This window comes from Mobula birostris, chromosome X (assembly GCF_030028105.1).
Source record: "Mobula birostris isolate sMobBir1 chromosome X, sMobBir1.hap1, whole genome shotgun sequence".
Lineage (NCBI taxonomy): Eukaryota > Metazoa > Chordata > Chondrichthyes > Myliobatiformes > Myliobatidae > Mobula > Mobula birostris.
In genome coordinates, this window is record NC_092402.1 from 49,393,606 (window position 1) to 49,419,086 (window position 25,481).

Below are 25,481 nucleotides of genomic sequence, written 5' to 3' on the forward strand. Positions count from 1 at the left end.
TTCAAGACCTTGGTTTAACATGTAACAATGTGGCAACACCACAAAATGCTGGAGGAACGCAGCAAGTCAGACAGAATCTATGGAAAAGAATAAACAGTCAACGTTTCAGACTGAGAAGGAAGGGAGAAGACACCAGAGTAAAAAGGTGGGGGGGGGGAAGGAGGCTAGCTGAAAGGTGATTGGTGAAGCCAGATGGGTAGGAAAGGTCAAGGGCTGGATCTGATAGGAGGGGAGAGTGGACAATAGGAGAAAGGGAAGGAGGAGGGGACCCGGGGGAAGTTATAGGCAGGTGAAAAGTAGTAAAAGGTCAGAGTGAGGAATGGAGGAAAGGGGGAGGGGTACAGAATTTGTTTAGCAGAAGGAGAAATTGATATTCATGCCATCAAGTTGGAGACTACCCAGATGGTATGTTGCTCCTTACATGAGGGTGGCTTCTTCTCGGCACAAGAGAAGGCCATGGACCAGCACATCAGAATGGGAATGAGATGGAAATTAAAATAGTTGGTCACCGGGAAGTTCCGCCTGTGGCGGATGGAGCAGAGGTGCTCGACGAAGTGATCCCCCAATTTACGACAGGTCTCACCAGTGTAGAGGCGACCACATTGGGAGCACCGGACACAATAGATTCACAATTGCAGTGTTGCCTCACCTGGGAGGATTGTTTGGGCCCTGAATGGAGGAGAGGGAGGAGGTGAATGGGCAGGTGTAGCACTCTGGCTGCCTGTAGGGTTAAATGCCGGGAGGGAGATTAGTGGGGAGGGATGAATGGACAAGGGAACTGCAGTGGGAGCGATCCCTACGGAAAGTGGAGGGGGTGGGGAAGATGTGTTTGGTGGTAGGATTCCTTTTGTGACGGTGGAAGTTGCGGAGGATAATGTGTTGTATGCAGAGGCTGATGGGGGGTGTGGTAGGTAAGTACAAGAGGGACTCTGTCACTATTATGATGGTGGGAAGATGGGGTGAGCAGGGATGTACAGGAGGACATCTCTGATGTCCTGCAATGAAAAGCTGCATCCTGGGAACAGATGGGGTGGAGGTGAAGAAACTGAGAAAAGGGAACAGCATCTTTACAGGAGACAGGGTGGGAAGAGGCACACTCGAGATAACTGTGGGAATCAGTAGGTTTATTAAAGATGTCAGTTGACATTTTGTCTCCAGAGATGGAGACAGAGTGATCGAGAAAGGAGAGAGAGGTGTCAGAAATGGATCAAGTGAATTTAAGGGCAGGGTGGAAGTTGGAGGCAAACTTAGTAAAATTGACAAGCTGGTGCGTGAAGCAGCACCAATTCAGTTGTCAATGTAGTGGAGGAAAAGTTGGGGAGTATTACTGGGGTAGGCTTCGAACATGAACTGTTCTACATAGCCAACAAAGAGGCAGGCATAGCTGGGGCCCATGCGAGTGCCCATGGCTACCCCTCGAGTTAGAAGAGAGTGGAAGGAGCTCATCATTTTTGAGGTCACTTGTGGCAATCCAAACAAGGACATGCAATTTAAAACAAACAAGGATCAAGGATCAAAGTCGGCACACAATTCGATGTCACTGTTAACCCAAGTTTTAATACCATACAAGTTCGCATTATACAAGAGACTTACTTCAAAGATGATTAGTTTGCCTTTGAAGATGGTCAAGAAGTGTCGAGGCTCCTTCCCCATAGTGACCCGAACCTGCACTGGTTTATTGCCAAACTTCTGGTCAACCTGGACCGCATGATAGGCTGAGGCAGCCAGTTCATCTCGGGTGGCATGACGCCCCTAAGAACAGAGTCACTAACATGGTTAAAGAGGCTCAGAACCAGTCACTTTTAACCATACTGGACCACTATTTTGGCTCACTGAATGGGAACCACATGAAGCACTAATGCCCCTAGTAGACTGAAGAGGTGGGAGAAAGCCATTAAAGAATTATTGGGGTGGTTTTCACCCTTAAACTTTCAGGTTCTGAGTCAGAATTTCCGTGAACAAACAAGAACTGGCGCTGCTCACCTATGTATGACGTTATTAGACACCAGGCAAATGTATAATATACAAAGAATTAATTGAGGAAGCTGGTCTGAGCACTTCCAATGGTTATTGATAAACCTTGAAATTATCGTGAAATAACACTATGCTCAAATTGGGCAGAAAAATCATGCAAAAGAAACCAGTTTCTAGGCATGTGTGTCTAACTGCTCAGTCTAGAAAAAGTATGATATTTTTCAGTTAAGTTGGACTCTTGGTCACATTTTCTCATGAAGAAATGGTTGTATAGCTGACCTCACGAGGTAAAACGCCTCAGGACTGACCAGTTTTCAAGGGGTGTCCACACATCAAAAGGTTCTGGATGTCTGATGTCATAGCACTTCTTGAAACAGACTCTCCATTATAAATCTAGCAGTCAATTACTAGACAGCAAGATCCTATAATAGCAATGTCAATGACCAGATCGTGTGCTTTTGTGAAATTGGAGGAAAAATAATATTGAGCATGACGATGAGTGAACTTTTCTGCGCTTCTTCAAGATGATTCCTTGGCATCTTTCAAACTCACCCAAGGGGTGGGGGGGGGGCTTAACATCTCATCAGAAGGATGGTGTCAATAACTGTGCTGCACATCCTCAGTAACCCACTGGGAGTCTAGGCCTACAGCTTGGGCTCAAGTTTGTTGAGTATGACCTGAAATTTGAAGCTTCTAGAAAACATGCTACCTACTCAGCTATGACTCATACCTTGTACTTTCTTCATGCTTATGATTTTGTTTGTTAAAATGATACCAATGGCTCCAACAACTCTCTTCACATCTTTAATATCCATGTGCAATATCTGTATGAATGGTTATGGGTCTGGTAATCTAGAGACCAGAGTTCAAACCCCACCAGGACAGCTGTGGAGTCAATAATCTGGAACCTGGTTTTAGTAACAATGACTGCAAAACTACCAGACTGTCGCAAAAACCCGTCTGGTTCTTGAATGTCTGCCAACCTTACCCAGTCTGACCTAAGTGTGACTGCACGTCCATCCCATATGGATGGCTCTTAAATGGCCACAAAAGTGAACCATAATTCACGTTGTACCAGTACTATCATCACTAATTGACAAATATATTCAAGTTATTGTTTCCCATTACCAAAACAATTTGGGTACATGGATGAAATACAAAAGCTTGGCATCTTGAAAATGTGTGGGTTGCAAAAACAAAATGAAGTGAGAAGGCAAACTGGTCACTTAGCTTAGCTCCAGCCTCAATTGGAATTCGACTGTAGTGTGGTTTATGATATGTTTTTGTGTCCTCTTCAGACAGCAATACCTGCCAAATATAGAGGATAAAATTCTCCTTCCTGTTCACCAGATACGTGTACAGGAGCAGGTAGCAGTCACCTCCGTAGAAGAATCCGTATGTCTTCAGGTCCACAGGAACCAGTTTAAGGTTCTCCACTCTCCAAACCTGCAATGAGAATCCATAATCAAAAGAACAAGCCAGAGTTCATCAATGATAACAATGCAGAGGATGAATTCCTGCAATGCATACAAGATTAGATGAGCACTTGTTACGGCACGGGAAATCGTTTGGCCCATTTAGCCTATGCCAGCTCCCAGTAGAACAATTCTGTCAATCCCTCTCCCACCCCTTATATTATTCATCTGTGTATCCCTTTATATACCCACCATTTTCCCCCAAATTAGTTTTTCAATTGCCAGCAATTTACAGCAGCCAATTAACCTAGAAGCTTACTTTGAGGATGCGCGAAGAAACTGAAGCAGAGAAATTTCACGCAGTCATAGAAAACATACAAACTCTACACAGACAGCACCCAAGGTCAGAATCAAACCTGGGTCACTGGAGCTGGGAGGCATTAAGGCAATCCTCTCAATTTCATTCCCTCACTTATTTCAAGATTCAAGATTGTTTATTGTCATCCTTCGGTACACAAGTGTAAAGGAGAACGAAATAAATGCCCGGTTCGCTGCTGTTGTTACTACGCGATCGAGAATCTCCGGAGGGAAGGCCCCAAAATCCCCCACTTTGCCTGCTGCTGGCAACCGAGGCTGAGGTCAAAGTGTTCGGCAGAGGTGGTGCTTGGTACTTGGTGTCGGAGAGCTGATCGGAGGCTTGAAGTTTTCGGATGACTCAGAGTCGGACTGTGGTCGGGCATGGCAGGGAGAGTTTGCTTCCTTCTCCCGTCTGCATGAGATGTGGGACTTTCGAGAGACTTTGAACTTTTTTACTGTGCCATGGCCTGTTCTTCATCAAGTTATGGTATTGTTGCACTGTTGTAACTATATGTTATAATTATGTGGTTTTTGTTAGTTTTTCAGTCTTGGTCTGTCCTGTGTTTTTGTGATATCACACCGGAGGAATATTGTATCATTTCTTAATGCATGCATTACTAAATGACAATAAAAGAGGACTGCGTGTCCTCATAATCTAATCTAATAATTGTTACTCCAGATACAATGCAGCATAAAAAATACAAAATAAGTATAAAGAGCACAATTTAAAAAAACGCTATAAATATAAAAACAATCCTATAAAGCACAATGTACAAATAACTGCTATGTAGACAGACTGATTGTACTGTATATACATCAAGTGATGATAGGCGATGTGGATGTAGTGGTGGTGGAGGTTGGCCCTGACGGCTTGGGGGAAGTAAATGTTTTTGAGTCCAGTGGTCTTGTAACCTCTTATGTTCCTTTCAACCCCCTTTGGGTTTGCAATACTAAAATCTAATAGAGGAAATAGCTAAGCAAAGTTAGCACAGGTGGAATTGGGGTCAAGATCCTAGTGTGCATTGAAAATCTGTTAATATATAAAAAATAAGGATTAGAAACAAATGAATCTTTCTCAGGTTGCCAATCAGTGATGTATCACAAGGATGTCACCACTAATAACCTGTATCAGTGATTTGGCGAAGGGAGCCAAATAAGACATTTGAAATTTAGTGATAACACAAAATTAGGTGGGAATGTAAAGAGGCTTCAAGGAGATATATGTAAACCAGATAAGAGAATGGACATAACAGATGGAGTGCAATGTGGAAAAAAAGTGAGAGATCATTCACTTTAGCAGAAAAACAGCTCCAAGACCTTGGCCTTAACACCTCCTTGTGTAATTGGATCCTCGATTTCCTCACTTGCAGACCCCAGTCAGATTGGCAACAACATCTCCTCCACAATCTCCATCAGCACAGGTGCACCACAAGGCTGTGTTCTTAGCTCCTGCTCTAACTGCTTTACACTTATCACTGTGTGGCTAAGCACAGCTCCAATGCCATGTTTAACTCTACCGATTGTTGTTGGTCGAATCAAAGCAGGTCATGAATCAGGATATAGGAGGGAGGTTGAAAATCTGGCTGAATTGTGCCACAACAACAAACTCTTGCTCAATGTCAGCAGGTCCAAAAAGGAACAAACTGGAGGTTCATGAGCTAGTCCTCATTAGGATATCCTTGGCTTTGTCATATTTGAGGATCTGTCCTGGGACCAGCGTGCAAGTGCCATTACAAAGTAGGCACAACAGTGCCATTACTTTCTTAGAAGTTTGCACAGATATGGCATGTCATCTAAAACTCTGACAAACTTCTATAGATTCATAGTGGAGAGCATCCTGATTAGTTGCATCATGGCCTAGTATGGAAACACCAATGTTCAGGAGCAGAAAAGCCTGTATAAGTAATTGATACAGCCCAGTTCGTCACAGAAAAAGCCCTCCCCACTACTGAGCACATCAGTAAGAAGTGCTACCACAAGAAAGTAGCATCCATCATCAGAGACCCCCACCATCCTGGCCTTGATCTTTTCTCTCTACTGCCATTGGGAAGGAGGTACAGAATTCTTATGCTCCATACCACCAGCTTCAGAAATAGTTATTACCCTTCAACTATCAGGCTCCTGAACCAGCGTGGATAATTCACTCACTTTAACTCTGAATTAATTCCACAAGTTAGTGTTGGCCAGAAAGAACTACAATCTACAAATCAGCTAATAGCAATGAGGCAACAGCAGTGGAAACAGACAAAGCAAATGTCTTTGTTCTTGCCATGTGGTCACAGGAATGGAGATGACCATTTTGTAAGACTTTCCTTGTGGCTGCCATTTTGTGAACTGTTTGCTGAATTAGTTCTTGCTCAGGGATAGCTTAATTGTAGCAACTGAAGATGAACACAAGGAGTTCATGCTAGTGATCTGTTCAACCTGAGACCATTCTCGGATAAGAACATAGAACATAGAAAAACTATAGCACAATACAGGCCCACGTGCTGTGCCAGACATGTACTTACTTTAGAAATTACCCATAGCCCTCTATTTTTCCAAGCTCCATGAGGAGTCTCTTAAAAGACCCTATCGTATCTGCCTCCACCACTGTTGCTGGCAGCCCATTCCACACACTCACCATTCTCTGCATAAAAAACTTACCCCTGACATCTCCTCTGTACCTACTTCCAAGCACCTTAAAACTGTGCCCTCTCGTGATAGCCATTTCAGCCCTGGGAAAAAGTCTCTGACTATCCACACAATCAATGCCTCTCATCATCTTATACACCTCTATCAGATCACCTCTCATCCTCTGTCGGTCCAAGGAGAAAAGACCAAGTTCACTCAACCTATTCGCATAAGGCATGCTCTCTAATCCAGAAGCTGTTTATTATGTAAAGTGGCAGGCTTGCAGAAAGATCAGCTTGTGATCTGGCCATCTGGGTCCAGTGTTTGGCTGACTTGGTTGGACTGGTTTGAACCAGTTTGAGTTGGAAAGAGCAAAAGAAACTACCGAGGTCACAAGACCGGAGGCAAGAGCCATAAAGTAATACTGCTTGTAGCCTTGGGGCAGAACCAGAGAGAAGCTCACACAGGTCTGTCAAATGATCTTGACCAACAAGAGATGAGAGGGCATACAGGAGTGAGATATACCAACTAGCTGAGTGGTGTCACAATAACAAGCTTAACTTTGCTGAATGGTGTAACTAGCACAAGGGATGCTCCAATTTCTTATGTTCTTTAGTTTTGGCATCATCTCTTCACTGTTCCCATTCATTCCACTCTATCCATCAGCCCAACCATGTCTTCAATGGTTCATACCATCTATATACTTTTTGCCTCTCAGTATCCATACAAAATGGACAGAGTGGATGTGGCAAAGTTGTTTCCCATGATGGGGGAGTCTAGTACGAGAGGGCATGACTTAAGGATTGAAGGGCGCCCATTCAGAACAGAGATGTGAAGAAATTTTTTTAGTCAGAGGGTGGTGAATCTGTGGAATTTGTTGCCACGGGCGGCAGTGGAGGCCAAGTCATTGGGTGTATTTAAGGCAGAGATTGATAGGTATCTGAGTAGCCAGGGCATCAAAGGTTATGGTGAGAAGGCAGGGGAGTGGGACTAAATGGGAGAATGGATCAGCTCATGATAAAATGGCAGAGCAGACTCGATGGGCAGAATGGCCGACTTCTGCTCCTTTGTCTTAAGATCTTGTGAAAATAATAACATTGTACCTCAGTTTTCCCTGTACCATCATCAACCATCCTCTCCTGAGATGCCACTTTCGGGAAGGCATGCATTTGGGTGGCATCGAACTTCTGTTGGCTAATCTGGGCTGGAAAGGAAACAGAAGGTGTGAAAGATTAGCGATATCATGAACTCCTAAAGAGTAAAAGGACAAGGCCATTCACCCATTTTTCCATGGTTGATCTATAGCTTTACTTGGTCTATTTGTCTTATTTCCATATCTACACTGCACTTATTTGCCCCCATCTCACCCCAAAAGCCTAAACTCTAGTGCTCAGACCATAAAATGTTGTCAAAGCAGGCCTTTGTATGGCTGCAGCAAAACACCTTTTCCTTTAGATTTTAGCCATCAAGTTCAATGGCACATCATTCCATTCAAAGGGCCAGATTGACAACCCAAAGTACTTCTGAAGGCCAATCACATGAAGTGAGTATAATCACTATTACTAAGGAGAAGGTGCTTGGGAAGCCGAAAGGTCTGAAGGTCACCTGGACCAGATGGACTGCACCCCAGGCTTCTGAAAGAGGTGGCTGAAGAGATGGTGGAGGCATTAGTAATGATCCTTTAAGAATCACTAAATGGTTCTGGAGGTCTGGAAAATCGCAAATGTCACTCCTGTCTTTAAGAAGGGAGGGAGGCAAAACTCAGGAAATTATAAGCCAGTTATCCTAACTTCAGTGGTTGGTAAGATGTTAGAGTCCATTATTAAAGATGCGGTCAAAATCAGCATGGTCTCCTTTAGGGGAAATCTTGACTGACAAATCCGTTGGAATTTTTTTTGAGGAAATAACAAACAGGATAGACAAAGGAAAGTCAGTGGATGTCGACGTCTTGAATTTTCAGAAGGCCTTTGACAGGGTGCTACACATAAGACTGCTTAACAAGATAAGAGGGCATGGTATTACAGGAAAGATACTAGTCTGGATAGAAGATTGACTGACTGGCAGGAGGCAAAGAGTGGGAATAGATGGTGTCTCTTCTGATTGGCTGCTGGTGACTAGTGGTGTTCCACAATGGTTGGTGCTGGGACCGATTCTTTTCATGTTATATGTTAAAGATCTGGATGACGGAATTGATGGCTTTGTGGCCATGTTTGCAGATGATACAAAGACAGGTGGAGGGGCAGGTAGTATTGAGGAAGCAGGGAGTCTGCAGAAGGATTTGGACAGATTAGAAGAATGGACAAAGAAGTGACAGATGGAATGCAGCGTAAGGAAGTGTATGGTCATGCACTTTGGTAGAAGGAATAAAGGTGTAGACTAGTTTCTAAATGGGGTGTGAATTCAGAAATCAGAGGGGCTTTGGAGTCTTAGTGCAGGATTCCCCAAAAGTTAACTTGCAGGATGAGTCCATCATAAGGAAGGCAAATGCAATGTTAGCATTCATTTTGAGAGGACTAGAACACAAAAGCAAGGACGTAATACTGAGTATTGGTCTGACCACATCTGGAGTATTGTAAGCAGATTTGGGCCCATATCTGGGAAAGATTGTGCTGGTGTTGGAGAGCGTCCAGAGGAGGTTTATGAAAATGATCCCGGGATTGAAAAGGGAGCATTTGATAGCGCTGGGCCTGTGCTCACCGGAGTTTAGAAGAATGAAGGGGGATATCATTGAAACCTATCGAATATTATTAGAGTGGACATGCAGAGGATATTTCCTATAGTGGGAGAGTTCAGGACCAGAGCACACAGCCTCAGAGTAGCGGGATGTCCATTTAAAACGGAGATGACGTGGAATTTCTTTAGCCAGAGGATGGTGGATCTGTGGAATTCTTTGACAAAGACAGTCGTGGAGGCCAAATAATTAAGTATATTTAAAGCCGAAGTTGATAAGTTCTTCATTAGTAAATGTGTCAAAGGTTAAGGGGAGAAGACAAGTGAATGGGATTGAGAGGGAAAATAAATCAGCCACGAATGGATGGTGGAGCAGACTCGATGGGCCCAATGGCCTAATTCTGCCCCTATGTCTTATGAATGTGGAAGTTCCAATTTTCCTGAGAAGGCCTCACAATACATGTGAACTGCTCCAAAGTTACAGCCCTCCTGGAATTTGCTGTTCCAGTTTTACAGGCCAACAAACTTATCATTTCAAACATTTCCCCCCCTCTGTACACAATTGCCATATCTTAGTGATTTGTGTAAACAGAGCTCAAACCTCTCTGGACCTTCACTTGGATTATGAAAGACCATGTCCATCATCAGAAAAGACATAAAAGTTCATTCATCTTTCCACTTATTCCTGCCCCACAGCAAACAGTTCATACTGTGCATACTCACCAACTTTGCCAACTGTGTGTGTCTTTCCTAAACCCACTGTCTGCCCCTTCACCGTCCATTTCTTGAACAGCTGTTTGAACATGGCTGACTCAGCCCCATCATTGACCATCTCAATGCTAGTAGTGTTTGGGTATCCCTTCAACTTCATAAACTCCTGTGTGAGATTAAAGAATTCATCGATTCAGAGCAAAATTGTTAAAAGTCATTCGTGAATAAAAACAAAAACTGCTGTATAAAATCATGAAGACCCATTTTCTTTAACCAAGAGTTCCAAAACCAGGGATGTACATTTAAGCTAATTGGCAAAAAAGATTAGAGCGGAAATCAGGATGGATGGTAGGTGTCTGGAAATTTCTTCCCAAGAGGGGTGGGTGGTACAAATAGGCGGCAGAAACCTTTAGTACATTTAGCTGTTGCCTGGATGTGTACTGTAGCTCTATGGATACAGGCCAGGAAGGAGAGATCAGGCTGGGTAGCACTCGGACTGGCATAGATACAATGGGCCAGCTGGTCTCCTTTGCCATTAATTTTTATTTTGGATTCTGTAGGTCAATTTGATTCCAGTGATAATTTCTGAGCAGGTTTAGATAAGCTCCAAGCACAGGAGATGCAACCAGAGTTCTGCACTCAGCAAGCATTGCAATGGCTTCCATCCAGTTGAGCAATGCTGACTCTGCCTAGACTTGCAATCTTGCTGATCTCAAATGAGACACTAAGGCAACCGCAGACACTCTTTTATAAACAGAAGTTCACCAATATTTTTGATATTGGCCACTTGTGCTGAGAAGGAGCATGTGTAGACATTAAGCAGGGAAGGATAAGGTTAGTTTGGGTTGCATGATTTTCCCATGGGCTTCCTCACTCGCTATCCAAGTTCAACGTGGAGAATATGCAGAGAGGAGCTGTCTGTCCACGAGTCAGAGCTTTTGGCAGAACACAGCAACTAAAAGTTATCCCCCCTTCCTTCCACCTCCCCCCTCCACCCGTCTGAGGATTCAATCAAGTAAGTGGCTATCTAGATCAATCTGGCACCCAAAACATAAAACCGACAACTGGATGTCCAGACGTTGCAGGATGCTATTCTGAACCAGTAGACGTAAACACTGCAGCTCTTTAAACATCCCAATGGTTGAGGATGTACAACCTAAAGGACCACAATTTCAAGAAAATAGTCCAAACTGCGATTTTCGATAACGAAGCTGCAACATCTGCATAAGCATCAAGAAATGAAAGACAAAGTAAAAATTGCTGCCTGGCCTGCTGCGTTCACCAGCAACTTTGATGTGTGTTGCTTGAATTTCCAGCATCTGCAGAATTCCTGTTGTTTGTAATTGTTTTACTTCTTTAGATTCCCCCCCAGTGTAAATTCAGTTAGAGTAAATTTTATTCTCGATCTCTAATTTTTGGGTAGTGGTTGGTCAATTCTGCAAGGGTGAATTTCTGTTGCCCAAATGGCCGTAACATTAGGGTTGCCTGGATTGGTCTTTCCACCTGTGCAATCAATGATGCAATAACACTGATCACCAACTACAATGGCATCCATATCACTCACTGCACAGACCTGTTTTACCTCAGGCTATCACTGCACTGCACTCTCTTACACATGTCATAAAAAGAAGGGAAGAGGTCTATAACTGAAAGATCATTCGGGTGCTTGCAAATATGAAAGGCAGGAGTACAGTTATCCATGATAGCCATTATAGAAACCACCATCCAAACCCTTCAGTCCATTAGATTGAAATTACCAGAGCTCCAGAGACTGCTGCTTGTTTTTCCTTCTTTGAAGCTCGTTTTCCTTTCCAGACATAAATCTTGGTTCCACCTTGATCGAGAATGAAGCAATCCTGGAAGACATTGAACAAGTTCACATTATTAAAATGCAAAAACTCAGAAGTAATATATCTGACCACAATATAAACAAAGGTCTAAAGGAAAAAAAGTCTACATTTTCTCTAGTTAACTGTCATCTCTTAAGGTCAAAACCCTGATAGTTTCAAGGCTGGAGGTGTTAAGCCTTGGCTAAAGGCTTGTAACAGGTAGTTCAATAAATCAACAATTAGCAACAAATTCAATTCAATGAGCAGTAAAGAGAGGAGCAGAAACAGAAGAGGCCTTCTGGCAAACAGGTCCTCCCGGAGTTACAAACACCCAACTTGCATACATTCAACCATTTGAGAGACCAGCAGGGTGGATTTGCCAGCTGCTGTAGGGCTGCAGGAATCTTCTACCCAATCAAAACTCTATCCAAGGCCACACTTCCAACTTGCAAACTGCTTGGGTGGCGAACAGCTCACAGGAATGGAACCCAGTCATAACCTGGGGAGGAGCTGTATTGAAAATGCTTACTGTGTAAAGGCATCAGGAGGGTGTACTGTATACTCACATTGTGATCCAGCACGTCCTGGACGAGAGGCCATGTGGCAACTTCTGTAACCTTCATTTGTCCACAAGCATCTGAAACACTGAGTTATCAAGACAGCTTGATTTGGTTTTCAGACCTTTACTGTTTGTAGCTATCATTTTGTTTGAATGCTATACTACACACATACACCTCGAACAGAGAACACTACAGCACGGTATAGGCCCTTCAGTCTACGACATTGTGCCAACATTTTAACCTACTGCAAGATCAATCTAACCCTTCCTTCCCCCGTAGCCCTCCATTTTTCTATCACCCATGTGCCTATCTAAGAGTTTCTTAAATGCCCCTAATGTATCTGCCTCTACCACCACCCTGGCAGAGCATTCTGCCCACCCGCCACACTGTGTAGAAAAACTTACCTCTAACATCCTCCCTACACTTTCCTCCAATCATCTTAAAATCGTGCCCTCTTGTATTAGCCATTTCCACCTTGGGAGAAAGTCTCTGACTGTCCACTCTTATCTATGCCTCTTATCATCTTGTACACCTCTATCAAGTCACCACCTATCCTCCTTTGATCCAAAGAGAAAAGCCTGGGCTCACTCAACCTTTCCTCATAAAACAAGTTCTCTAATCCAGGCAGCATCCTGGTAAACCTCCTCTGAATTCTCTCTAAAGCTTTCACGTCCTTCCTATACACACAAAATAATACAGTAATCCACAAACTCAGTTTGCCATAGAATGATAATAGAGACATACTCCACACATCTACTCCCCAATACACAAAACATGCTCCATGTAATGCTTCATATTTACTATTTAATATAAAACCCATTCCAATCTTACTGGTAGAGGGCAAGTTTGGCTTTCTGCTGCTGATCTGCCATCTCATCAGGTGGCGAAGGGTTAATTGCCTTGGTCCTTTTTCCGAGAAACTTTATTAAAACCTTCATCAGCTTGGGAGATTTTATCTCCTCATTCCCTTCGATTATTCCGATCCCTGCACGTCCACCTCGCTCCCGATCGCGAATATCCTTAGCGAGTTGCATGCCCTATGGCAAGAACAAATGGGAGTTCTAAAAACCATTAACTCGTCTATTTTTTTGTGAGGAGGCACTATGCTTATGGTCTCTGGATATCCCAAAGTCCTTTACAATTGACATACTTTTTGAAGTGTAGTATCAGTTGTACAGTAGGAAGCACACCAGCCAAATTGTTCAGAGCAAGCTCCCATAGACAATAGCTAGAGCATCTGTTTCATCATTGGCTGTGGGATATACAGTACTGTATTCTAGTCAGGGCACAAGGAGAACTCTACTTTTATTTGAAAGAGCGCCAGGCATCTTTTACATCCACCTAATGGGCGGAGAAACACCTAGTTTAATATCTGATCTGAAAGACAATGCAAGGAATACATCTGTGGTTCTGCAACAAGAGTGCCAAATTTTGTGTTCACGGCTATCGGAGCTTAAGCTCAGAGGTGAGGATGCTACCGAATGAACATGCCACTGAGTTAAGAAGCAAGGCATCTCATTACGCACAGAGGACATTTGTCACAGACACAATTAACCAGATAATAAGGTCCCTCATCTGGCTTGCACTGACCAGAACAGATATTTATTTCAACTCATCTACACCATTGTAGTACAGCAGGATTTCTAGACAACTGTACCTTTAACCGTTCCATTCGATTACTCTCTGGCCCATTCCACTGAATGATGACTTTGCCGACATCTAGAAGAAGGACATCACCCAAGCTGTAACTTTCCCAACTCATTTTAACCTGAAAAACACAAAGCACACGTTAGAATAATAGACCCCAGTGCAAAGCCTGCAATAATATCATCAAGCTTCTAAGATGTTCCCTCAGGCTTTGACCATTCTGGGGCATTTAAAACAGGCACCACAGAGTGTGTGGCAAACCAGGAGATCAGGACCCACCTGCTAATCTGCGATACTGGGAAAGAACATCACTCAATGGGCAATTTGCATTCAGTAGAGACCTTCTCCCCAGCAACACCCTATGGTTGGAAACAGAGTGCTGATGAAAAGGAGTTTCTATTTGTATGCCTATGTTTCTCCGAATGGATGAATTGAAAGCTTTGTTTCATAAGATAGAGAAAACACGGCAAGGTGAAATGATTGATCACCACCACCCCTCCAGTAGAGGAATGTTTGAGTATCACTGTATGGCTGTATGTCACTATGTCTTTCCTTTGTTGTAAATATCCTTGATCTGATAGGAAAGGGTGTGTGAATTTGCTTTGGTTTTGCATATATTTAAGATCATAAGACCTAGGAACAGAATCAGTTCATTCGGCCCATCGAGCCTGCTCTGCCATTCCATCATGGCTGATTTATTTTCCTCCTCAACCCTGTTCTCCATCCTTTTCCCCATAACTGTTGACACCTTTACTAATTAAGAACCTATTAAACTCTGCTTTAAATACACCCAACAGCCATCTGTGGCAATGGATTCCACAGATTCACCACCCTCTGGCTAAAGAAATTCCTCCTCACCTCCGTTCTATAGGGATGTCCTTCTATTCTGAGGCGGTATCCTCTTGTCCTAGACTTCCCCACTATAGGAAACATCCTCTACACATCCCCTCTATCTTAATAGATTTCAATGAGATCCACCCCCTACCCCATTCTTATTTACAGAACAATCAAACACTCCTCATACATTGCCCCTTTCATTCTGGGATCATTCTTGTGAACCTCCTCTGGACCCTCTCTAATGCCAGCACATCTTTTCTCAGTTAAGGGCCCAAAACTGCTCACAATACTCCAAGTGCAGTCTGACTGATGCCTATAAAGCCTCAGCGTTACATCCTTGCTTTTATATTCTAGTCCTCTCAAACTGAATGCTAACATTACATTTGCCTTCCTCACCACCAACGCAATCTGCAAGTTAACCATTAGGGAATACTGCCTCTGATCTCTGACTTTGTTCCCAGCTAGAAAATAGTCTATGCCTTTATTCCTTCTACCAAAGTGCATGACCATACACTTCCTGACACAGTATTCCATCTGCCACTTCTTTACCCATTCTCCTAATCTGTCTAAGCCCTTCTGTAGACTCCCTGCTTCCTCAACACTACCTGCCCCCTTATCTTTGTATTGTCTGCAAACTTGGTCACAAAGCCATCAATTCCATCATCTAAGTCATTGATATATAATGTAAAAAGGACTGGTCCCAACACAGACCTCTGTGGATCACCACTAGTCACCGGCAACCAATCACAAAAGGCTCCCTTTATTCACACACTTTCCCTCCGGCCAGTCAGCCAATCTTCTGTCCATGCTAGTATCTTTCCTGCATTACTATGGGCTCTTATCTTGTTTTGCAGCTTCGTGCATGGCACCTTGTCAAAGACCTTCTGAAGGGTTGAGCTGAAAGATTTAGAAGGTTGAGGGACAATTTAATTGAGAAGTTTCCATTCCTTCACCGAGTTTTTTTTTAAAAATAGGAGTTGAAACACAGAGACAATTTTCTCGAGTGGGAAAGAATAGAACAAGGGGTGGATTAATGTTAAAATTGGAGCCAGCTGGTCCAGGAGTAGCAAGAGGCAGTGGCCACCATGATTTGTATGGAGATGTAACGATCTCAGCGAGTCACTCTGTCAGATCAGGCTGCGGAAAATTAGAAGTTGCAACATACAGAACCTGAAACTTGCTCTGCTGTCCAGTTAGTTTGTAGCTGATCTCAACCTCAATATTATTTATCTTCTTTTGACCCAGCTCTGGATAGCTTTGTTCATTAAAAATACATTGATCTCAACCCTGAAAGCTCCAGTAGTGACCCAGTATTTACTTCCACAACTCTCTACCACAGATATGGATCACTGGCCTTCAGCTGTGCTGGAGGTACATTCTTACCTCAGTAGCCGTGACATTCCTTTTCCCTTTCACATGGAGGAGACGCTGCACATCGTAAGTGTTGGTTTCTACGTGCTTCATACCAGAGTTCACTCCTCCCTTCTTGTAACTGCAAGGAACAGGCACATTGTCATGGAAGTGTGGAGGTGGGGGCAGCAGGGAGCTCAACACTGCACCTACATGTTCCTACCGTACTGCGCTTACATGGTGCCTTCTGTAAAACTGGTGGGTCAACACGGTTGCAGAGGATGTCAGAACATAGAGATATAAGTAGGGTGAATGTTCAAAACCTCTTCTGTTTCACTGAGCTTCCAATTCAAATGGTGTAAAGAAAAGACGTAAATCATAATGTGATATAGATCACCAGAACATGAAGAATGATTACATTTCTATCAAGACAGAGCCTGTCTCAGGCCCCTTGTGAGGTATAGAAGGATGTCAGCACCTACCTCCTTCTCACTACTACCATTCAAACACAAAGGTCAGTTGCCAAAGCATTAATTAATTTCCCTCTCTAATTCGGAGGCATTTGTTGTCTTCCTCCCACTTCCACTTTCCTACTTTCAAAACCCAAGATTGTTCAACAGACTGTAGAAAAGGACAATGTTAGCACCTAATCCAAGGAAAGTCAGCAAATTACTTCCAAGTCACACAGTATCATGACTTGGAAACATGGTCTTCCTTTCAACATTGGTGGACTTGTCCAACATCCGCACAGAGATCTTCCACTGAGACTAAAGCAGATCTAGAACAAAACCCGTCACCACTCTAAAGATTACTAGCAATAGACAACAGAACCTGAATCATTGCCAGTATTGATTCTTGTTCGATGCCAAGCATAAAACACATGACAATACTATAACAGACAACACAATAACAAACAACAATTTACAAGACACTAGTGCAAACAGCCATGAGCAATTAACAATTAGCAGAATGGTCACATGTCCAAATGTCAATAATCAAACTTAAATAAATGTGAACATATGAACAGACTCAATAATTATTAACAGAACAAGGAGGGCAGGAAAGGTGTTTAACAGATGTTGTGCAGGGACAACAGAGTGAACTTAGACAAGAAGCTGGATAGCTACAGGAAAGAAGCTTCAGAGATGATGTGTCACCCTGGTGGTGATGGACAACCCAACACTCTGACAACAATTTATACAAAGTCCGCATAGAGGTTTAACGTGGAGCTAGGAGCGGCACAATGCTGCCCTGGAACCTCTCAATGACCAACGCAGGGCTGCATTGGTAGAAGCTTAGACAAAGGCTGGCTGTCCATCAAGCCTCAGCATGTGTCTCAAGAACAACCAACAAGCATAGAAGCATAGAATAGAACAGAGCTTTATTGTCATTGCTGAAGACAACAAGATTGTGGTGGTACCTCAGTCCATGTAATGCAGATACTTACAGTGCATGCGGTACGGCTTAATTTTTTAAAAAAATTCGCATATTTACATGAAACAAATGGCTTTGATAGTCCATGACACTAAAAAGCCATTGGCAAGCTGGGGTGTAGCATTATTCAGCTGCACAACAGCCCTCAGGAAGAAGCTGTTTTTCAGTCTTGCTGCCTTGGCTGAGATGTTTCTGTATCTCCTACCAGATGGCAGGAGATTGAACAGTGTCTGGGATGGGATGGGTCTTTAACGATGTTACGAGCATGCCGTAGGCATTGAGAGTTGTAGATTGTCTCCAGGTTCAGTAGTTGAGTCCCAGTGATGTTCTAAGCCATCCTAATCACCCACTGGAGTGCTTTGTGCTCTGCCTTGCTGCAGCTAGAGTACCGCATTGTCATTCTGTATGTCAGTAGGCTCTCTCTCACACATTGCAATTTTTGAGGCAGATTAGCTCTCCTTAAGCACCTGAAGTAATATCATCACTTGTTGTGCCTTCCCTACTATTAAGATCGTGTTGATAGACTAAGAGAGCTCCTCAGTGATGTTCATCCCCAAAAACATGAAACTAGAGACCCTTTCCACCACCATTTATGAATAGTGGGTTTGTCTGGGGCCTCTTACTTTCCTGAAGTCGAATTATCATTTCTTTCATCTTCTTGATGTTGAGTGATAGGTTGTGGTTCCTGTACGAATTGGACAGTTTCACCGCCTTCTCTCTATCTGAAGATTTGTTATTGTTTGTGATTAGGCCAATCACAGTTGTGTCATCTGCAGATTTGATGACTGAGTTTGTAGCGTGAGCATGAGTAGCATAGGTGAAGAGAAGTAGAGAAGTGGCTCAGTTCACACCCCTGCGGGCACCAGGGTTCGGGATTGGGGTGGAGGAGGTTAATATGCACTTGCCTAGTTTCACATTTTGGGTATGATTAGTGAGGAAGTCCAAGATCCAATTACAGGTTGATATGTCGAGGCCTAGATTGTGGAGCTCAACAGTCAGTTTGTTCGGTAGTGTGGTGTTAAAGACCGAGCTGTAATCAATAAAAAGCATCCTGATGTAGGTGTCTTTGTGCTCCAGGTGTTCTGAGACAGTATGAAGGGTGATAGAAATCATATCTTCAGTTGATCTATTCACCTTGTAAGCAAACTGGTGCTGGCCCAAGGTAGCCAGGATTACATCCTTGATGTGGGACATGACCAGTCTTTCCAAGCACTTGGCAACTATAAGGATGAGTGCCCCAGACTGTAGTCATCAACACTTATCGCTGCTCACATCTTGGGGATTGATATGATGGTTGCTGCTTTGAAGAATGCCTGAACCATAGCCTGGGAGAGTGAGGGGTTGTAAATATCTATCAGAACTTCTGCCAGATGGTTGGCGCAGTCCCTGACAACCCCTCTGGGTATGCCATCCGGTCCCACTGCTCTGCATGCATTGACATTACGAAGTACATACCTCACCTTATGTATGTGTCTCAAGAACAACCAACGCTGAAAATGTTATGGAAGGAGACTGTAACCTAACATGAATACACATTTTGATTGACCTGTTAGCTCGATAAATACCTAGAGCCTATCCCATGTTGTTAGCTGAATCCAGTAGGCTGGTGCAAGAGGTGTTGTAATTAACCACTGAAGGAGGTGGGAAAGAAAAATTTGTCCAGATTTTCTGCTCAAGCCCCCTCCAGCAATTCCACCTGCAAAGCACACGTCTTGGGAACAGCGAGCAGAACTGGAGCAGCTGGAGGTCATGCCCCACCCATGAGTGAATTGTCCCACACTTCTCATTGTTGAAGGTTACGTGTGACCTCTGGTTGGGTAGGTGAAATGCACAATGTCAACTAGTGCCTGAGACACCGTAGTTCAACAAGTAATGAATGCACTTGGCGGTGAGTGAGGAATAGCAAAACACAATGATAAATGTCCGGGCATTACCAGGAAGAGTAGAAAGCGCGAGACAGCTCTTTCGTACGAGTAGCAGAGGTCATGATGGACCTTCTTCTGTGGTTTAACGTTCTAGGACTAGAAGTTATTTGTGGATATACTTTCAGTTCTAGGCTACAGTAAAACAACAAAACATTCCCTTTGGAAAAGGATCTAGTGCTTTCCTGGTGTACATGACACATAAATTCTTCTCGAGCTTCCAGCCAGGTCCAGGTGTCGATTCTAACCGATGTTTCAATGACAAACTCCGCCATCTTCATCAGGGATGATACCTGGGCATGTCTAGTCCGGTGATAGATAGGTAGATATATATATATCATTCTATTCTATTCTCTAGTTTTATTTCAATGGCTTCCTTCACCAGATGGTCCCAAAAGCCAAAAGCTTCCATGCTGTCAAAGTCAATCAATCCTGTAAGGGAGCTCAAATCCCAGCTTATGTGGGTCTAAGATGACCTGGGATGGCTGGCATTTACAGGATTCCCTGTGAATACTAAGTAACATATATTGGCCAGACTGGGAAACCTGCATCAAGGAGCACAGGAGGACAGGAAGTGTATCCACTTGGGTTACCTGGCGAAATCGGCAGTAGCAGAACATTGCATTCGCAATGGCCACAGGATTGACTTTGATGGCACAGAACTACTGTGCCGTGCCAACAGCTTTTGAGGCTGCCTGGTGAAGGAAACCATTCAAATAAGACTAGAGAATATGAATTTTAACAAAGACAAAGGTTTTGCTCGAAGTAAGAACTGGAATATGACTTTAAACAAGTTGGGACAATGGAAACCTGATAGGTTGAGGACTACCAATCAGGAGGGAGGGACGACAGGAGTTGAGTATATATGCTACTAAACTAGACATGCCTAGGCGCCATCCCTGATAAAGATGGCAGAGTTTGTCATCGAAACGTCAATTAAAATTGACACCTGGACCTGGCTAGAAGCCCAAGAAGAGTTTATGCATTCCCTGTGGAAGTTTCACAATAAATATGTGTTTCAAAAATTCAGATTCAGGCTCAGTATTCTTCAAATATTGAGCACTATATTAAAAATAAAAAGTGTAGGATAGAAAGAAGTGTCCCATTTTCCTTTCTGCAAATGCCGACTGGTTTGTTGAGTGTTTACAGCACTTCCTCTTTTTACTGAGCACTATACTCTGCATTCCCCTAATTACCAGGCCCCAAGTTCTCTGTCCTCCCATTCACAGACAAGAGAAAGGACTCACATGATCCCACTTTTGAAGTAACCCTTGAAGGTTTCTGACTCATGCCCCTGAACTTCTCGATGCTGCACTGGACTTCCATTGAGGTAGTCATCCAGATGTATGGTGTAGATCGCAGCCAGACCCTGCTCATCCTGCGACGAGTCCAACCCAATCCAGTAATGGATATCACGATGTAAAGCACTGCCAACACTCTGGGTCTGCATGATGGATGAGAAAGAGACATTAGAGCAAAACTAGACCATTTGGCCCATCAAGTCTGCTCTGCTATTTCAATCATGGCTGATTTATTTTCTCTCTCAACCCCATTTTCCTGCCATCTCCTGGTAACCTTTGACACCCTTACTAATTAAAAACCTATCAGCCTCCGCTTTGAATATACCCAATAATGTGGCCTCCACAGCCACCTGTGCAATGAATTCCACAGATTTACCACCTTCTGGCTAAAGAGATTCCTCTTTATCTCTGTTCTAAAGATACGTCCTTCTATTCTGAGGCTGTGCCCTCTGTTCCTAGACTCTCCTGCTATAGGAGACATCTTCTCCACGTCCACTCTATCTAGGGCTTTCAATATTCGATAGGTTTCAATGAGATCCCCCTCCGTTCTCCTCAAAAGAGAATACCAACTCTGTAAGCACCAGTTATATTTAAGCACATTTAATATAACAAATGCTTTTCAGAAACACAAGAGGGCAAAAATGACAATGCCACTTAAGTAGTGTAGATGACCAAAAGGTCAAAGAGACTTTTGAGGAGCACATTTTGGGAAAAGGAGGTAGAGAGTGATAATAAGAGTGAAAAGGCTTTTTTTTTTAAACAGAGCAATGTTTGACCAGGAGCCAATGTAGGTCATCGAGCAAGGGTTTAATGAGACAATGTGTTACACATGATTCGAAGGGTGTAGATGCAGGCTCAGACCTGTATGCCCTGCCGCTAAGCTTCATTAATGCACTGCCCCAGAACAGGCCATTCAGCCCAACAGGTATGCATGGGAGTTTATGCTCTACATGACCTTCCTCCCACTTTATTACTTCTAATCTTCTCCCATGGTTATCTTGCTTCTCCTTAAAAGCACCTCTACTCTTCACCTTGGCCACTCCTTCATACCACCCTGTCATTTGCAGTCAAAAGATGCTTCCAACACCAGTTGGTTGATGAGGTCAGAAGCTAACATTCTGGCCAATTTCCTTCTCTAGTCCAGGGGCATGGAGATCAACACCCAGCTCAAAAAATTAAACACGACAAACATTTTTTCAAAATGTTAGTCCTAACCTGAAGATCTTCAAACAGAACAACCCTCTCCCATCCCCACCAATATACCCAATATACATGAACACATCTATGGGAAAACAACTGTCACATTGGTCTCAAAAATCTTTGTATCTAAGCCTGGGATTGTTTGATAGGACGGTGCATTATTTTATAGCTATTCTACTCTTTTACTTCAATTTAGTTTACAATTTTTCAGTTTATGTACCACATTAATACAGAGCAGGGAAGCATTTATTATGTAATCCACGCTGCCCATGCCCAGGCAGTGTTTGACTGGGTAGCATAGAAGGAGCTTAATATTGTATCTAAGCCTTTTTTATTTGAATTTTCCCACCCTTTATCTTTATTGGAAAAGCAGCAAGTAGGATTCCAAGTTTCAAAGCTACATATTTATTTTTAAACTGACATGAACATGAAAATATTTCCCTATACACAGAATGGCAAAGACATGATTTTGATGTGCTGTCCTTGCTCTGGGAGTGTTTAGATGGAACAGTGCAGAGGATTGTAACTATGCATCTAACCTGTGATATTCCTACCCTGTGTGATATCGCATCCAAAAATTTGGAATATTTTTCATTCTCTATCACCGATTTCTATTGTTTTAATACGCATAAAAAGTCAACTATAAAATAGGTTTATTATTAATTCCATTTCTGATGAGCAGCCAGATCTTTAACTTACCGCCAGGAGGATGTAACAATCACCATCAAAAAAGTTCCCGTAAGACTTCTGAGGAACAGGCACCAATTCCATTTGCTGATAAAATTAAATAGGTCACATTTAACAGAGAAAAGCAATAAAACTAGTTAAATAAAAGTCTGCAACGACATTGGGCGTTCACTTCCAGTGTTTAACAAGGTCCAAAACAAATAATGTGCAATTGGTTTTAAATGTGTAGTTGGTCAAGGATTTTACTTTGCATTAATGTTTGTTGATCCCCAAAGAAGCCTTTACACAGATGTTTGTCCTCCAACGTGTCAAACTTACACCAGATTTACAGCTGCTGACTGAGATGGTCAACACCCTTCATTTGCTTATGAACCTCAGACCCAAAGTGCCAACTAACCTCAATTCTCCAGACCAGGATCCCAGGAGTATCGGTGACAGCTTTAAAAGCAATTTCCAGTGACATGATAGCTCAGATCCGGCAAATCAGTAGTATTTCCTACAAAAAAAATGAAGCAGGCAGAGCCAGGATTGACAACTCTGGTTGAACGAATTTCTGGAAGTTTGGCAACATAACCTCCTGCCTCCTGTTACCCCTTCCCTGCTCATCCAACATAACAGCCCACATTGAGCCCCAATCAGAAAGATTTTTTATTACCTAACTGATGATTCTTCACTCTCAGCTGAACAATCTTTTCTCTACCTTCAGTATTTTAAAATCTAGATCTAAAAGAGTTCACAGGAAGTTCAAAGCTGTTATATTTTAACTGGACATCCCACCTCTCCCGGAAGTTCCGGAAGTCTCCCGCATCGGCAAGCTTGCGGCGCTGGAGGTTCATGGCAGGGAGAGTTTTTTTTCTTCCTTCTACCGTCTGTGTGAGATGATGGGACTTTCGAGAGACTTTGAGACTTTTTTTTTACCGTGCCCATAGTCTGTTCTTTATCAAATTATGGTATTGCTTTGCACTGTTGTAACTATAGACTCAGGGCAATCCCATTCTTCTAATTGGCTCCCTGATGCTCGCAAGTTATATACAATATCACGGAAATCAATTTTTTTGAGAGTTAGTGAGAGAAAGCACGAGAGAGCACGAGAGCGACCACGAGAGAGTGAGCGAGAGAGAAAGCAAGTGAGAGCGCGCGAATGACCACGAGAGAGAGAGAGAGAGAGAGCGACAGCGCGCCATTGCAAAAAAATATAAAACGTACGTCACCCCAGACTACACTAAAGTGTACCCCTGCCTACTAGGGGTCAAAAATAATGACATTTGCAACAATGACTTTTGCCCATGGTGGGTTAAGACTGTAAAAGACGTGTTGAGGTGAGTTTAACAGGTGTCATTCATTCATTAGCATAGCTAATGTTATTTAAACTAGCTGGCTAGCTGCTAAGGAGCTACTCTATTGCAGACATCCCACCTCTCCCGGAAGTCTCCCGCAAATTGATGGTGCTACCTCCCTGATATGAGTTTGTGCAGGGTAGGATGTCTATTTTCACCCCTGTGATTTTCCTCCCAGATTAACCTCCAGGATAGTCCTGGAAGCAATGTTGGTTTCCTGGAGAGCAATGGGAACTCTACAAGAACTGAAAGCATAAGTAGAACTCAGAGTAACCCACAGGCACATATATCGTGCATACTTCTGTGTTTGCCGCATAAATGCAGTTTCACAAAATTTCAAGCATGGAGTTATACTGCTTCTTTTTGAACAGTGACCTTCCCTTACTCATAACATCGCTTTCCCCATTAAACAATTTCACTGGGTGTATTAAGAGGAATTTAAGATGAAGCAACAAACAGGAGAAACAACAGAAGAGAAATTGCAGTGATATGTCCAAGTAAAAGAACAGTACTCAACTGATTAATTTCTCAGGACTGCACCTCAAGGCTCTACATTGCTGATCTTTAACAAGAATGAGAATGATATAATTTGTGCACTCTCCTGAACCAGCAACCTGCAAATTTCAGGTGCTGTCCGATGTAAAAATGAAAGCTGAAGAGCTTTATGATAAACTTACATGTACATTACCTCAATGGTTCGCTGATCAAAACTCAGCTGTAGGCTGGGATGAGAGGAGAGCAGGAGATCAGGCAGAGACAAACGCAGAACCACTTGCAATCAAAGCTCAAAGAGCTATCAGATGGTGTGTTCTAGCTGTTCTGGGCGTTGCCATGTATTTGCATGGCACATGATTTCATCTGTTTGGATTTAAAGAGAGAGAACAAAAGATGTTACTAATTCAAACTCACGGAAATATGACTGACAGCAAAGCCATTCATTCCTCCTGCTCACTAATCTACATGGCGTTACAGATAATCAGGAGAGTGGCTAGAGTCTGTCCTTTTAAAGGCCGCCACTCAGATAGTCACAGGTTGCTGCAATCGCATCCCAAGATTAGACATGAAAGGCCAAGGAATGTTTGTAAATTGGTTAAATGTACCAAGGTACAGTGGAAAAATTTTGCTTTGCATGCCATGCATATATATCAATTCACCGCGTCAGTACATTGAGATAGCACAAGGGAATACAATAGCACAACAACAGAATACAGAATAGACGATTACAGAACACTACACCATGCCGTGCAAGTGGATTGGCCAGAATGAGGTAGATTGTGAGATCAAGAGTCCATCTTATCATACTAGGGAACTGTTCAATAGTCTTAAAACAGTGGGGTAGAAGCTGTACCAAGCCTGGTGGTGTGTGCTTTCAGGATTTTGTATCTTCTGCCTGATGGGAGAGGGGAGAAGAGAGAACGTCCAGTGTGGATGGGGTCTTTGATCATGTTGGCTGCTTTATGGAGGTAGTGCGAAGTGCTGACAGAGTCCGTGGCGGGGAAGCCAGTTCCTGTGATGTGCTGAGCTGTACCCAGAGCTCTCTGCAGTTTCCTGCAGTCATGTGCATTTACCATACCAAGGCATTATGCATCCATTCATCTGGATACAATGCTTTAACTCCACCATAGACAGTCCCAAGC

General features: G+C 43.1%; 1 protein-coding gene across 3 annotated transcripts in view; it reads right to left on the minus strand.

Moving 5' to 3' along the window:
• Positions 1-22,970, minus strand: part of avil (advillin) — a 35,415-nt gene extending 12,445 nt beyond the window's left edge. For all 3 annotated transcript variants that reach the window (XM_072249801.1, XM_072249802.1, XM_072249803.1), the window contains exons 1-12: positions 22,905-22,970; positions 22,520-22,594; positions 20,567-20,763; positions 15,997-16,105; positions 13,787-13,897; positions 12,961-13,166; positions 12,136-12,214; positions 11,498-11,596; positions 9,753-9,906; positions 7,463-7,563; positions 3,283-3,420; positions 1,594-1,752 (exon numbers count right to left, since the gene is read on the minus strand). In XM_072249801.1, coding sequence (XP_072105902.1) covers positions 1,594-1,752; positions 3,283-3,420; positions 7,463-7,563; positions 9,753-9,906; positions 11,498-11,596; positions 12,136-12,214; positions 12,961-13,166; positions 13,787-13,897; positions 15,997-16,105; positions 20,567-20,763; positions 22,520-22,594; positions 22,905-22,970 — 1,494 coding nt within the window. The remainder of the gene's footprint in view (positions 1-1,593; positions 1,753-3,282; positions 3,421-7,462; positions 7,564-9,752; positions 9,907-11,497; positions 11,597-12,135; positions 12,215-12,960; positions 13,167-13,786; positions 13,898-15,996; positions 16,106-20,566; positions 20,764-22,519; positions 22,595-22,904) is intronic.
• Between the last annotated feature and the right edge of the window lie 2,511 nt (positions 22,971-25,481).